General features: G+C 39.2%; 1 protein-coding gene across 6 annotated transcripts in view; it reads right to left on the bottom strand.

The window, feature by feature from the left end:
• The window catches only part of VPS13B (vacuolar protein sorting 13 homolog B), a 411,892-nt gene that overhangs the window by 277,052 nt on the left and 119,155 nt on the right, over positions 1-15,685 (bottom strand). For 5 of the 6 annotated variants that reach the window (XM_010709173.4, XM_010709170.4, XM_019614165.3 and 2 more), the window contains exons 18-19: positions 3,208-3,342; positions 2,198-2,371 (exon numbers count right to left, since the gene is read on the bottom strand). The exons of the other annotated variant lie outside the window; for it this stretch is intronic. In XM_010709173.4, the coding sequence (XP_010707475.2) occupies positions 2,198-2,371; positions 3,208-3,342 (309 nt within the window). The remainder of the gene's footprint in view (positions 1-2,197; positions 2,372-3,207; positions 3,343-15,685) is intronic. 6 annotated transcript variants of the gene reach the window in all.

The following is a 15,685-nucleotide window of genomic DNA, read 5'->3' as shown; positions in this document are numbered from 1 at the left end:
AATAATGAAGCTTTAAATAGCACTTTTATTCCCCCGTGGCATAAGCTGAATTTGCTGTCAAATTATCCAGTAGAGCTTTAATTCCCAGAAGTGACTGCAACTGACAGCAAAAGCATTTTTATGCTTTCAAATCACTTCATGTAGTTTCCACATTCGTGATGAAAAGGCTAATCGTATCTCCTGTACTACACTGCCTCACTTCCTTCAGCAAGTATTTGAATGTGAAGACTTTAATTCCGTCATCGTTTGGATAGAACTTGAGATAGCTTAAATGCTGCTCCCTCACTTTGTGTACAAAACAAAACTAACAAGAGAAAATCCACACCTACTCTCATTTGTAGTACACTACTCTGCACAGGCAGACCTAGAGCTGTAGGACAGGGTGCACAGATCAACAAACCACCACAGACCACATAAAATCAACACTGCTTTCCAGAGGAATGGGGCGGGTGGCCCAGGAAATTTCCAAATCATAACATTTTAAATGCACCTCCGCTCATCTACAAGGTATGACAGGTATCAAGGATATTTGTATGTTATGAATCAGTTTTTTGCAATACTGTTAATCAACCTCCAAGTCCCTGCATACACTCTGAACCATGCTTCATTTGTTCATCTCTTAATTCTCTAAGGCATCATCTGTCACAACCTACCAAATACAGATTGCTATCTAACTGGATTATCCATTTCACTTATGGGCTAAACTATACATGACTGCTGTGACCAGTAACAACTGTAATTACTCTGTAACATAGTTTTGGTTTTGGGGTTTTTCCTTTTTTTTTTTTTTTAATAAATATTCTATGTATGCACAGCTCCCTTAAGGGTTAAAGAATATTCTGAGACAAATCAGAAAATTAAACTTCAATAAAGGCAGAAAAAGCATTAATCAATAATAGTAATAAATATTGTTAGCATTATGAACATTCAAAGTTACTTCAGTGAGACAGCAGGTCCAACAGATTTACGTCACTTCTTTCTTTTAAAAAGGGATCTGAGCAATCTGAATCATGAACTGGTATGAGGCAATGTTTTAGTGGCAGGAGCTTAAGTTAATTGTTATAAAAACAGCATCAAACATTTCAGTATGATACTCTCCAAGAAACGTACAAGTACCATTGCTGAGATAATAACCTAAAAACTGATGAAGTGGCTACTGCTTACAAATAATTTGCTTTGCACAGAAGAAAAACAGATTTTGCTTGTATACACATTTGCAAAGACAATAATAAATTTGCCACTGCTTAACAGATTAATGATATCCAACAACCATTAAAAAATCACTTTTCATTAAAAATGAAAAATAGATAAAACAATTTCAAGCACTTCCTATATTTGGCAGTACTGTGGCCATTTGATATTTTTGCTTTCTTTAATCTACATTTTTCTTTTTTCCTTTTTATCCCCTTACACCATTCTTAACATGGAGCAACCGTTTAATGTCACTTGTAAAATGCAACAACTAACAGCAAAACCTAAATATGTGTATTTCTCAAGCTGTATTTAAGTCAGATTTAGTGATGCTTGAAACAGACCAGTGTTATGTTTAAAGCTCAGAGAAATCATATGAATGTTAGATTAGAGCATTAGTGCCCAAAAAGTCAACATCTTTAAATTTACCTGAGCAAATCCCTGAAAAACATTAACTTGTTTCTCATTTAAATCGATCACAACATCAACTCAAGAAAGACAAATGTATACTCCTCAAGAAAGAAAAATGCATACTCAAAGACAAATGTACAATCACGCATCTTAAAAATCATCTTTTCAATTATTAAGAATTAATTTAGAAAATGTATTAATTGAATTACAAACTATCCTGCAAATTTATGTGAACCGCTTCAAACGTAATATGTCAACTTCTGCATGAGAAGCTCAAGTTATTAGAGGAAAGAAAGAACAAAAGTAACATTTTCAGCAAGAACCCTGGCAAAAAATAAAAATGTTTACAAAAGGCCCAGTATAATTTATTTATAGGGCAACCAAAGTCAATGAAGCATTTCTTACTGAAGAGGACATATATCAAAGTACTGCTTTGAGTTTTTGTGTCTCACAGTGAGCTGCAGCTATTACACGTGCGGCATGTGAAAAAGATACCTTGGCATTTGGCACATTTTATATCAAGCCCCTCTTTTGAAAATTACATTGGATAGGAAAATGTAACGCGATACCAGCTTAACAAGAGTTTTGCACTTACCAGAATTATGGCAGTAGTCCATACACTGTGGAATTTGAATTGTAAAGGCTACCAAATCTGGAGCTAAGAGAGATTCTGGCTTTCTGCTCTCATTGAGCCATTTACTGCTGTGTAAGTCTCTGGTGTCAGAAGGCCCTTGAATTAAAGGAATCAGCTTCTCTTTTCCACCATCACCTAAGATAAAGATTAGACTTCTTAGACCTCCTATTGTAACAAGATCATTTTTCAACTTACAAACATTCACTAGTCCACCTATTAACACTGCAAGTACAGAATTAAAATAGGAAATAGAAAAAGCAAGTACTTATAAACTATTAAGCCACTTCCTTAATGCCATCTTGTAAATGTCTTGACCTCTAGGAAGATTTCAAACGAAGTAACTGAGTCTCTTTATAATTGTAATTTCCATTTTGAATTTATAAAATAATTTCTTAAAATATCACCCTGAATTCAATTTAGAGTTAAAAACACTTAGTTTTAGTGTTCTTAACACTAGCTACCATGTAGCAATAAAAAGACGGTAGATAACCAGAATGTTACTGTAATCTCTTCAAAAAAAGCATGTTAAACAAAATTTAAAATTATTTATCACCAAGTCCTCAAGTCCTTCTCAAGTGAGAAGTGAAACACTTGCACCACTGATGGAAAATGAGACATGAAAAAATAAACAAAATAAAATATAATACTACAAATAGAGCAAAATGCAAATATGCTGTGTAATACTAAAATGTAGTTTATTCCAGTTTCTTTAGTGCTTTTAGATTAATTTTTATCTCAGAAGACAAAAACTAAGTATCGTGTCCTTTTTCAGTGTCAAAATTGACTAAACTAGGGCCAGACTGGATCATCCTGGCACACAATAACAACAAAACAAAAACAGAATACAAAAAAATCTTTTCTGATTCATAGGAACAATGAGTAAATTCTTGTTTCAGTAACTCTCCTTGTAAAAAGCAAGGCCAATTCTCCTACACAGGCAATAAAGTTTTACATGGTCCAGCTGCACATACCTGGGGCTTTGGCACAAATTTTTATTGATCCCACGGTCCCAGAGGCACATTTGACCAATGATGTGCTGCAGTACTTCAATTCAACATTCTGGATTGAGCCCTCAAGAGTTGGCAGGGGATTCTTAGATTTCACACCTAATAAAAGAAAACTGCAAATGTACTAGCCTGTTGAATTTAAATATTTTTATATTCCTTTACCAAGGCATTTAAACTTAATTATACTTTAATTATCTACCTTAGATGTTCTTATAGCATTTTTGTTTTGATTCGCAGTTTTTAACGGGAAGTGGGAGCACATTCTGTAGACTTCGTAATACAGTTACACATAAATATAGGCAGAAATGAGAGAAAAACACACAAGGCCACTTAGATACTGCAATAATAAATATGTATACATACACATACATACACTTTTGTTTTCAGTTTGTAAGTGCCACCCCAACTACTTTCTTTCATGTTGTTATTGTGACCCTTTCATTTCAGGATATTAAAATGACTTAGTGTTTTGAGCCCACATTTAGGCAACAACACTTGTCTCGGTAGCAACGTAAAGGCACTAAACCCACGTGGCTGAAGAGTACAGAGGGCCAGCTCACTTGCTCTTGCTCAATGGAACCTAGAGTTCAAACCTTGCCTTAGGTCACAAGTAGAACCAAGTTTTGGTGGTCTTTTTTCAACCCCATTTGTGCACCCAGCAAAGCACGCAGTGCTCAGAACAACACGGGGCACTGGCATTCCTGAGCCACCGGCCTGAGCTGTGGCTCCAGAGGCTGCATAGGGTAGGGCCATGCAGCCCACAGAGCCTCGCAGCATGGGCAGGGGCAGCCAGCCCTCCGGTGCTGTGCACAGCTACCTATTGGAGAACAAGCACATAAATTCAGTCACAAATGAGAAAGAAACCATTTCAGCACCTGTAAGTAGCATGAAAGGAAAAACTAACAGAAGTTACCATTTTTAAAGTTTTTTCCCCCTCGACGCAACAGTGACTCTGAATTTGTCAGTAAGTTGGCAAGCACTTTCTTAATTATGCAAGCATTAGTATAATTATGGAACCATTTCCTTACATACGTAACGTAGAATTTGTTCCAAAATCTATAATTATGCAAGAAAAGTATTATGGAATAGCAGATATAAAAAATGAAAAAGCATTTTGATTTGTGCTTCAAGATAGTTACGCATATTAAATAAACTTAATATATTCTCTAAAGAATTAATTTTTTGCACAATCTCTCAAGGAGTCTCTAAAGACTGATTCCAACCTTTCCTAGTGAGGAAAAATGGTTATTTCTCTAATTGATAGGAAAGAGAAATTTCACAATCTGGTAACTGGGCTTTGTTCACTGTGCCTATTTCAGTTCCTAAGCATTAAAAAGCATTTGGTAATCCACACAAAATCATTTGGTAAACAGACTTCTTGCCCGGGAAAGATACAAGAATAGTTTTTGAATAAAAAGCACAGTAGGAAGAAAAACAGCATAGAAAGGGACACATAGCATGAAGCAAACCCAGGAAATGGGTTCTACATTCTACACATACTGTCTTATCACATTTTAACCTGATTGCTGGGGTTAAGGCACATCCAGTCTTCTCCTGAGTCGGGATTCAGGAAGGCCTCAGGCTCAGGGAATGCTCACTCTGCAACCTGTCTGCATGTCTGGCACTACAAGACCTCCTTGGCTTCTAGTCTACAGGATCAGCTACTGGTGTTAGCATCATCCTCATACACAACCCTGCCTGGGGCGAGACTCTTTTAAAGCTGAAAATCCCCTTTCACCTATGGTTTTATATCAGAAATGATGCATAAATTTGCCAAAAGCAGATAGGGTTTCTCTAGGCATTTCCTTATCTTGGCTCTTCGTCTTGTACTTCTACACTTCTGCAAACACAGTCCACTGTGTTGCAAAAATCAAGGATTTGTTTTCTGTTTTTTTTTCCCCTATGCCAAAACAGATGATAAAATAGTTAATAGCATCCAAAATTATGCCTGAAGCATAACAATGTTGCTATATCCACCTCCCAGCAGCACTTTTATGGCTCAAAGCACAAGCTGTAATGCCTCATACATTTCTCTCGCTTCCCTATGGAAAATATAGTAAGTAATTCGCTAAGTAATACTTAGAATTTTCCATCGTTAAGTCCACTTCTTGACATAGGTGTTAAGGCATTTCAGTTTTAGTATCACATCTGATAACAAGGAAACAAGTTGCATGTGACTGCAACGATTTGTCTTTGCTCTCTCCTGTTCCCTCACAAAATAACTTCTGGACTCACTGAATTTTAGCAAGATAAAGCAGGGTAAGCAGATACACTTATCCTCTGTGATTTTCATGAAAATGTGGGTATAGTTGCCCTGTAACTCAAACCACCAGTATACGCACAACAGTCAGCAAAGCACAGCTCAAAGTGGCCAGAGCATTTGCACCCAACCAGTAGCTGGAAGGACATTAAAAAGGCTGAATAACTTGGCCTTGAAGTATGGGAAATAAACAGGAAGAGTTGGAGTTCTGTGTGCGGTCACACGGCTACGATCTCATTGCGATCATGGAGAAGTGGTGGGACAGCTCGCATGACTGGAATGTTGTCATGGAGGGCTATGTGCTTTTTAGGAAAGATCAGCTTGCGAGGCGGGGTGGTGGAATTGCTCTTTATGTGAGAGAGCAGCTAGAACGTATTGAACTCCACCTGGGGTACAGTGGTGTTGCAGTGGAGAGCTTGTGAGTGAGAATCAAGGGGCAGGCTAGTATGGCTGACACTGCTGTGGGTATGTACTACAGGCCCCTGATCAGGAGAAGGAGGTTGATGAGGCCTTCCATAAGCAACTGGAAGTAGCGTCACGATCCCAGGTGCTGGCGCTTACGGGGGACTTCAATTATCTAGATATTTGATGGATAAGCAACATGGCCAGGCACGTGCGGTCCAGACGGTTCCTGCAACGTGTTGAAGACAACTTTCTGATGCAAGTGGTGGAGGAACCAATGAGGGGTGGGATGTTGCTGGACCTTATTTTCACTAATAAGGAAGGGCTTGTCAAGGAAGTAAAGGTCGGCAACAGCTTGGACTGTAGTGATCACAAGATGGTGGAGTTCAAGACCTTGAGTGGAAGAAGCAAAGCAAAAAGTAGGATCGCTATCCTGAACTTTAGGAGAGCCAACTTCGATCTCTTCCAGGACTTACTTGGAGCTATCCCGTGGGCTCGGGTGTTAGAAGGCAAGGGGGCCTGTGAGAGCTGGTTGGCATTTAAACAGCTCTTCTTCCAAGCTCAGGATCAGTGTGTCCCTGTGCGCAAGAAATCAGGAAAGGGTGGCAGGAGACCTGTGTGGATGAGCAAGGAGCTCATGCACAAACTCAAAGAGAAGAAGAAGGTCCATGAAATGTGGAAAAAGGGTCTGACCACTTGGGAAGAATATAGAAATGTTGCCAGGGCCTGCAGGGATGCGATAAGGAAAGCTAAAGCCCACCTGGAATTGAATCTGGCAAAGTTGATAAAGGAATAAAAAAGGCTTTTATAAGTATGTTAACAGTAAAAGGAAGACTAAGGAGAATGTGGCTCCCCTACTAAGTGAGGGGGGTGTTCTGGTAACGGGGGATGCTGAGAAGGCAGAGATACTGAATGCCTTCTTTGCTTCTGTCTTCAGTGAAAAAACTCTCCCTCGGGTATCCCAGACCCTGGAGGTTAGTGAGAGGGTCTGGGGAATGGGAGACTTCCCTTTAGTCAGGGAAGAGGCGGTTCAAGAGCACCTAGGCAACACCAATGTTCATAAATCCATGGGACCCAATGGGATGCATCCACGGGTGCTGAGGGAGCTGGTGGAGGTCATTGCTGAACCACTCTCTGTCATCTTTGAGAGGTCTTGGAGAACGGGGGAGATGCCTGAAGACTGGAGGATAGCCAACGTCACTCCGGTCTTCAAAAAGGGCAAGAAGGAAGATCCAGCTAATTATAGGCCTGTCAGCCTCACCTCTGTCCCTGGAAAGGTGATGGAACAGCTTGTGCTGGATACCATCTCCAGACAACTGGGAGAAAAGGAGGTTATCAGGAGTAGTCAGCATGGGTTCACCAGGGGACAGTTGTGCTTGACCAACCTGGTGGCCTTCCACGATATTGTCACTGGCTGGGTGGATTTTGGGAGAGCAGTGGATGTAGTCTACCTTGATTTCAGCAAGGCATTTGATACTGTCTCCCATGACATCCTTATAACAAAGCTGAGGAAGTGTGGGATAGATGAATGGACAGTGAGGTGGGTTGAGAACTGGCTGACTGGCAGAGCACAGAGGGTTGTTGTTGGCAGTGCAGAGTCCAGTTGGAAACCTGTAACTAGCGGTGTTCCTCAGGGGTCTGTGCTGGGTCCGGTCTTGTTCAACATCTTCATCAATGATCCTGATGAGGGGATAGTGACCACCCTCAGCAAGTTTGCTGATGATACGAAGTTGGGAGGATTGGCTGACACACCTGAAGGCTGTGCTGCCATTCAGCGAGACCTGGATAGGCTGGAGAGCTGGGCAGTAAGAAACCAGATGAGGTTTAATAAAAGCAAGTGTAGAGTCTTGCATCTGGGGAGGAATAATTGCATGCACTAGTACAAGTTGGGGGACGACCTGCTGGAGAGGAGCTCTGCAGAGAGGGACCTGGGTGTCCTGGTGGACGACAAGTTGGCCATGAGCCAACAGTGTGCCCTTGTGGCCAAAAAGGCCAATGGCATTCTGGGGAGCCATTAAAAAGAGTGTGTCCAGCAGGTCGAGGGAGGTGATCCTCCCCCTCTACTCTGCCCTGGTAAGGCCTCATCTGGAGTACCGCGTCCAGTTCTGGGCTCCCCAGTACAAAAAAGACAGGGATCTCTTGGAAGGAGTCCAGCGGATGGCCACAAAGATGGTGAAGAGCCTGGAGCATCTCACCTGTAAAGAAAGGCTAAGTGAACTGGGTCTGTTTAGCCTAGGAAAAAGAAGACTGAGAGGGGACCTGATCCAGGTCTATAAATATCTAAGGTGTGGGGGCAGAGGGGCAAGGCCGGACTGTTTTCAGCAGTGTGTGGAGACAGGACGAGGGGAAACGGCCAGAAACTGCAGCATAGGAAGTTCTGCACAAATGTGCGCAAGAACTTCTTCACGGTGAGGGTGACGGAGCACTGGAACAGGCTGCCCAGGGAGGTTGTGGAGCCTCCTTCTCTGGAGATATTCAAGACCTGCCTGGACACCTACTTGTGCGACCTGGTGTAAGGAACCTGCTTTGGCAGGGGGGTTGGACTCGATGATCTCTGGAGGTCTCTTTCAACCCCTACGATTCTGTGATTCTCTGAAGGAATACACAAACTCTCAATATGTACTCATAATTAATATTACATGATTGACAACTGTATTTTAATGCATATGGTGAAGATGTTTGTTTTTGGAAGACCTATTAGAGGATGAATACTTCCACAGAGGATTATTTGAAAAGGGCATCAAAAACTATTGGAAAAATGCAGTGCAGACATGCCTTGCCTTTTATGCATTCTTTTGACATAAAATGGCATTATGATTCTGCTCTCATTCTTAATACCTGATAACCACAGCACAATACACTGCAGTAATCAAAGAAAAGTTGAAACAAAAAATTAATTTCACAGCTCTGGACTGAAAGATACATGGAAAACCTACTTGCTGAAACATTAAAACCCTGTGTAAAGGGTAAAGTAAGAGATATGGGACTTACGATGGCTACCTAGAATTTTATCATAAAGACAAAAAACTACATGACCATAAGGTGACACCCCTTGCCAAGTTTCAAGTTTCTTTTTCAAAGCAGAGATAAATTAGATATTTCAGTGAACCATTTATAGTGAATAGGTTTAATATGGGAAACACCACATTTTCCTCCATCTCCAAATTTTTTGGAAGGGATGAACCGTGCTTCACCCAACTCATCAAATTGGCAAACCATCCTATAGAGAAGCAGTCCTGTTTACTATTTATGCCTCCGCCCATCTGTAGTTTATAACCCTATATATTCAATTCTTCGTGAATACCCTCCCTTTTCTCTTCCATAATGACATCATTTTAAAATCAAGGTCTCTATGGTCATACACGCAGCTAAAATGTTCCTTAAACACCTATTTCAGAACATCTGTAAACTCTCGGGCAGCTCTGTCTTCTCAGACAATCACTTCAGCAGGAAGATGTTAACACTCGTAGATAAGAAATGTTCCATTGAACTACAAGCTCAAATCTGGTATGTGAATAAACATTAAAGAAGATTTTTTCTTTCAGCAAAGATGTGAAGCATGAACTCAAAGTGGAAAAAGGTGAACCAAATCACCCACTGCAAGCAAGCAAGCAACACTTTCCAAATTTCAACTTCTGCAGTTACTGAAAATGAAGCATGAGAAAGGCTTATATTCAAGGTTTAAAAATAACCAGGCAAGTGGAATTTGTGCTGTACTTACTCTTCTGGAATCACACTTTAGAAAGTATCACCATTATTTACTTGACTTTTCTACTCTACGTAGTCAAAAAACACACAGAACAGTTTCTTTCTCAGTACACCTCACATTTTCCTTAGCTCATTTATTTTCATCAGGATCATGATAAACAAAATGAAGACAGAAAGATCAACCTAACGCTGCTTCCAAAGAACATCTTCCCCACTGTAAAACTACTTGAAATAAAAATCATGTTTCCTTCACAGTATGTAATAATATTGACATTTGTGATCAAATAAGCTTTAGACAAATTTGAATATGAAACACAGGATACAACAAACAAAAGATTTTCCCCTTGGAAAATTGTTTTTTTGGTAAAAGATTTGTTCCTCACTTCCCCAAATCGACACGTGCTAAGTAAATGACATTGTGTGCAAGTGGGAGTGAACAAAAGGATAGGTCACAGTCGCAACTCCTTTATAGATCAGCCCAGGATTTATGTTGACAAATTTATCAATGCTGAGCAATAACTTAAGACCCATTAGAAAGAGTTTACAAATGAGTTATTTTATCAGCAGCCTATATGTCTTAGAATAACAGAATTGTTAGAGTTGGAAGGGACCTTTAAAGGTCATCTAGTTCAACTCCTCTGCAATTCACAGGAACACTTACAACTAGATCAGGTTGCTCAGAGCCCTTCCAGCCTGACCTTAAATGTATCCAGGGATGGGACATCGACCACCTCTCTGGGCAAGCTGTTCCAGAGCCTCATCACCCTTAGCGTATAAAATCTCTTTCTTATATCCAATCTAAATCTCCCCTCCTTTAGTTTGAAGCAATTTCCTCTTGTCCTATCACAGCAGACTCTAAGAGTCTGCCCCTTCCTTCTATAAGAAGAGCCTCCCCTCCTCCTTTAGATATTGACAAGCCACTCTCAGGTCTCCCTGGAGCCCTCTCCAGGCTAAATAGGCCCAGTTCTCTCAGCCTGTCCTCGTGGTAGAGATGTTCCACCCCTCGGATCATTTTTGTGGCCCTCCTCTGCATGCACTGTAACGGGTCCACATCTCTTCTGTACCAAGGACTCTACATCTGGACACAGTACTCCAGATGAGGTCTCACACTGCAGAATAAAGGAACAAGATCACCTCTCTTGTCTTGCTGACCACAGCTCTTTTAATGCAGCTCAGGGTACAGCTGGCTTTGTGGGCTGTGAGGTCTTTTACCAATCCATTTGTAATAAGAGGAATTTGCAGTGATCAAAGGGAAACCAAGAGAGAAAATCTGAATTGATCAACAGAAAAGGAAGGAAACCAGCAGAATAGGTGCATTATTGATTTTTATGACAAAAGTCTGTATGCTGCCAAATCCTTGATATACAATAATTCTTTAGAAAGGCAGTAAAGGAGAGAACTGAAAAATATGAAAAAGGAAATGAATTAGGCATGACTAAAACTTCCAGAAGCAGCTCCAAATGAATTCTCTCCATATTTAAGTTACGGCCTCAGAAGGAAAAAATTCAATATTTAAAGCATTAAGTATCAAACCACGGTTTGGCAATATGATACAATAAAATGGCGTCACATGTCACGTTGATTTCAAACTCAGTAAAAAAAAAGACCAATCTATGAATAAAAGCAAGCAATTATTAACTGAATTAAATTCAATTTTAGGCCTAGGATCTTTCTGGAAACAAAAAAAATCCAATTATTTCCACAGAATCATATACAGTTTTACATGACTAACACAGAAAAACCAGTAAATAATGAAAACATACAAGAAATCTCATTTCCTTAACAGAAGACACTCACTTCTCTTCAGTCTCTGCTTAAACAGTCCCCCTTTCTGAGGACTTCACAAATCTGCACTGATCCGAACTAGAAATTGCTTTTAGCATCAAATTCCTCAGAAAAGTCATCTCGGTTCTACCAGGAACTCAACAGATGCCACAAATATGAGCTCCAGTTAATGTAAGTGTTGCTTGTCACACTCAGGGCACTGTGGGACTACGGGCTTCCAGGGTCATCAATGCAGCAAGACAGCAGCAGCATGGGATTTTAAACGCTGTTTGTAACTGTGCTTCCTCACGCAGAATACCAGAAAACACTGAGTGTAAAGTTTCTTCTGTTCTTGTTTTAAATTGCAAAAACAGATTTTCTAAAATGCAGAAGTCACGTTATTAATACTTTCTAATTATCTTCTGTAGTATAACGATAATTTGTGATGAAGTTTCCCAAATGGCAATACTCACAATTCTATTTTTTTAATTTGTCACCATGATCTCCTCATTACGTTTTACAGCCCTAATGTAGGCACTCATAAAACTATTTTCTCTCTTCAAAACACAGCAATTAAAGCAGCTCATTCTAAGCAAGTGTCAATGTGCAGATCTATTTAGCACTGGTTCCGCTTAACTTAGAATTATTAGTGCTATTCTGATTCTGATTATCTTAATTATTTACATTGTCATAATATTCATCTACGACAGGTGTCAACTAGTTTGCAGTATACATACCACTATTAGAAATTTCTCTTTTCTCCACTCTCTCCTTAGACTTAACAGGACAACAACAAAAGGAGTTGATAGACTTGTCTCACTTCTTATGTATGATGATCAGGACACCTTTTCTACTGTGTGAACTGCTTGTCCCATAGTTCCACATCAGAAAGAGACAGAAACAGAGACATTAGATATCTGCCAAGTATTTCTCTTACCAGATAACCTAGACACGGGCCCAAGCAAGCAAGAGATCACATTCTTAAGCAAAATATTTATCAAGGAAAAAATCTACTATTCTTTTCATATGAACATAAGCTGCACAGACCACATGCATGTGCACACAACATAAAAACCATCTACTCAGTGTTTTCACAGACAAGTCTCAGAGACAAGCCCACAGTCATACAACGGCTTTCAGCTTAGAGACCAATACCAAAACCTGTGTAACTAACGATTTTCCTCAAGACATCTGTAAGCTAATTAAGACTTCTCTATTTTCTAAACAGATTTGTAAACTTCAATTAATAATGGAGATCACTAAATTTAAATATATGCTATGGGAAGCAACTCTAAAGTCCTGCTGTGAAAAGATTTATTTTGGGTAAATATCTCCTTAACCTACTTATTCCTAACATTCATACAATTCAGGCATTGACAATTATAAGCATATCTAATTGAAGCTAAGATTTTACATTTGGCAACATAACATTGGGCAGGACACAAGATTAATGTGGTTTTAGTAGCACTGTTTCTGCTATTGTAAGAAGAGGTTCAAAAAGAAGATGGTTGTTTTCCTTTCTGCAGGATTCAACAGCTGAATTGCAGAGATCAATGCATCATATGACACAAACAGTAGAAGCACAATTTAACCACATTAAAATAACATTTTTTCTGCTAAGAAAACAGAAAAACTATTCAGAATCTGAATATCTAACCTCTCAAAAAGCGTGTTCTATCGGCACTCAAATTTACATACAGTCAGTAAACAAATGCTGAAATCACACACACAATCACAAGGGTTGTAAGAGACCTCAAGAGATCATCCCTCTATTAAAGCAGGTACTCTGCAATAGGTCACACAAGTAGGCATCCGGATGGGTCTTGAATATTTCCATAGAAGTAGACTCCAGAACCTCTCTAGGTGACCTGTTCCAATGTCAATGACTAAAATGCCACCAGGATGCAATAAGAACTTGAGGAACTTTCATCACAAAGTACTTGAAGATCCCAAAGACAATAAAGGCAGTTTGATAGATAGAGAACTCAGTTTCCATCCCTGGTGACACATCCTTTGGTTGGAAGCATTCACCATTAATTGCTTCCATTCTGGTCGTATGTATCTTCTATTCCTTCCCAAAAGGATAGTTTTATTCTATCTTTTGTCAAGCCCAACAAAACATCTACACGTTTGCATGAAATGCACACTGTCGTTAACACGCTGATTTGATCATACAAAATCTGAATTGCATTGAATGAATTTTGCATTAAGATATGTTCAGTTATGAATGCAGTACCAGTTCAAATGCCTTATCTTCAAATACATTAAATCTAAGTTGCCATTTATTTTTGGCACTGGAACAAAGTCTGCATTTTATTCTCTAGTTACAATGGACCTTTTGACTAAAAAAAAAATTACATCTATGGTTTTCAAGGACAATATTTAAGAGTGAAAGAACAGTGTCTTAGAAGAACCACAGATCATGTCAGGTCTCTTCAGCTTTCATTTTAACTGTAGAGCTCATTTCTCTAATACACATATCTTTAAATAAGCTATTTGGTAACTACAAAACCCAGAAAGCCTGATTTCCTGTGAGTTTGCACTTCCTTGTCCTCTACAAGCCTCATTCACCAGAGCAGGTCTGACCCTCCAAGTGCTACGTAACATACCCACTACGCAGGAGACAAGAAATGCTAAATCCCACCTCAACCTACACATAGCTGTGAGATTACCACTAATCAAACATGATATCTGGTCACCCGTTCTTTGTCAGACAGAATATTTAACATCTGAAATCTGCCCCAAGCTCCATCTGAGATAATTGCATACTGCACAGAACAGTTATGGAGCAGTAGAAAGACAAAAAACATTTAGCATCCTGAGGATGAATACAGTAATTTTTCAAAAAAAGAAAGAACATAAGTTTCTAAAAATTCAAATGAATATAAGTATTTAGTGATGGTATCAAAAAAATTGTTATATCTGGCATCTAACGACTGTTTGATTTCTTGGGTTGCTGAGGGTACAGGAAGAAATAAAAGGGATGTGTTTCAGTTAGATAAATGTGGCTGAGGAGGAAAGCTGGCATGGTTAAAAGATGGGCAACATCTCCTGGGGACACTGACTGTAGAAAGAGTAGAAAAAGTCAGGAAGAAAGTAATTCAGACAGGATAAGAAAGTAAAACAAGATGCAGAATACATGCAAAAATACTGAAATTGTTACTAACTACAGCAGCATCCCCATTCTTCTTAGACAGTGTGTGTGCTACTTTAAAGAACAAAAAGACACAAGACTGCCCTTTTACATGTAGTTTTCCACTTTATTTAAAGTGGAGTTTTGTTCGTAAGTAGAACATCCTTCTTATTCAAGTTTCCCGTATTTCGTTGCATTTCTTCATGACAACACCATGGTCCTCCCAGCAATTTAAATACGTATTATTCATACAGGATAAATACTCAGAAAAACACAATGCTCTACGTTTAGCAGAAGTGTTTATATTTTCTTTTAAATATTCTATACACTATTGAGGACTTAAAAAGAAACAGTACATTTAGTGTCTGGAATGGCAGTTTCTTACACCAGGAGGATATTAACCTTTAATCCTTGAAATCATTAAAGAAATGTTTGTAGAAATATTTTTAGCCTCTTTATCTGGTCAAAGTACTGGAAGTTAAGTCGTGTCTGTACAAACCAATCATTTCACCAGCAGTTTTATATTTCTTTAAAGCCTCATATAAAAAGCACCTGCTTAAAGTGAGTAATGGAGTTTTATATTCATTGCACTTAGGAACAGCGTATGTAACCTATTCCGTTTTCCTCCCTTGTGGAATATATTTCAGCTTATATTGCACAGCACATTACCGATGTGTATAAAGACTCTCTGATCAGCAATTTGGACTGCAGACAGCAACCTGCATGAGTACACTTTTTTCCCTTCCTTAAATACAGTATCCACTTGATTCAGCAACACAAATTAAAACCATCCTTTAAAGATGATCTCACCTTCACAGCAAATGCATGAAACACATGCATGCTAACACTGTAACAACGTCAGGCTACAGTCTGTGGCATACACCCTGCACAACCAACAAATGGCATTCTGTCAGTATTACAGAAAGAACTCCATGCACGAACTTCCCTGTCCAAAGAACAGAAAATCTCCACTAGTGTTATTAATTTATGAGAAGTTAAAAATCTTGCTGCCTATTCAGACATATACTTTGAAAAATCCAAACTCAAGGAAAGTCTGTAATAGGATATATTTTAAGGATGCAATTTAATCTTGGAGTTAGCTCTTAGTCAACATAAAGCATTAAAAGAGACCATTTTCACAGTACAGAATATTCAAGCACGTGCTGTGACATACT

This window comes from Meleagris gallopavo, chromosome 3 (genome assembly GCF_905368555.1).
Source record: "Meleagris gallopavo chromosome 3, MGAL_WU_HG_1.1, whole genome shotgun sequence".
NCBI lineage: Eukaryota > Metazoa > Chordata > Aves > Galliformes > Phasianidae > Meleagris > Meleagris gallopavo.
The sequence above is the reverse complement of the archived record's forward strand: the minus strand, read 5'-3'. Positions and strand labels throughout refer to the sequence as shown.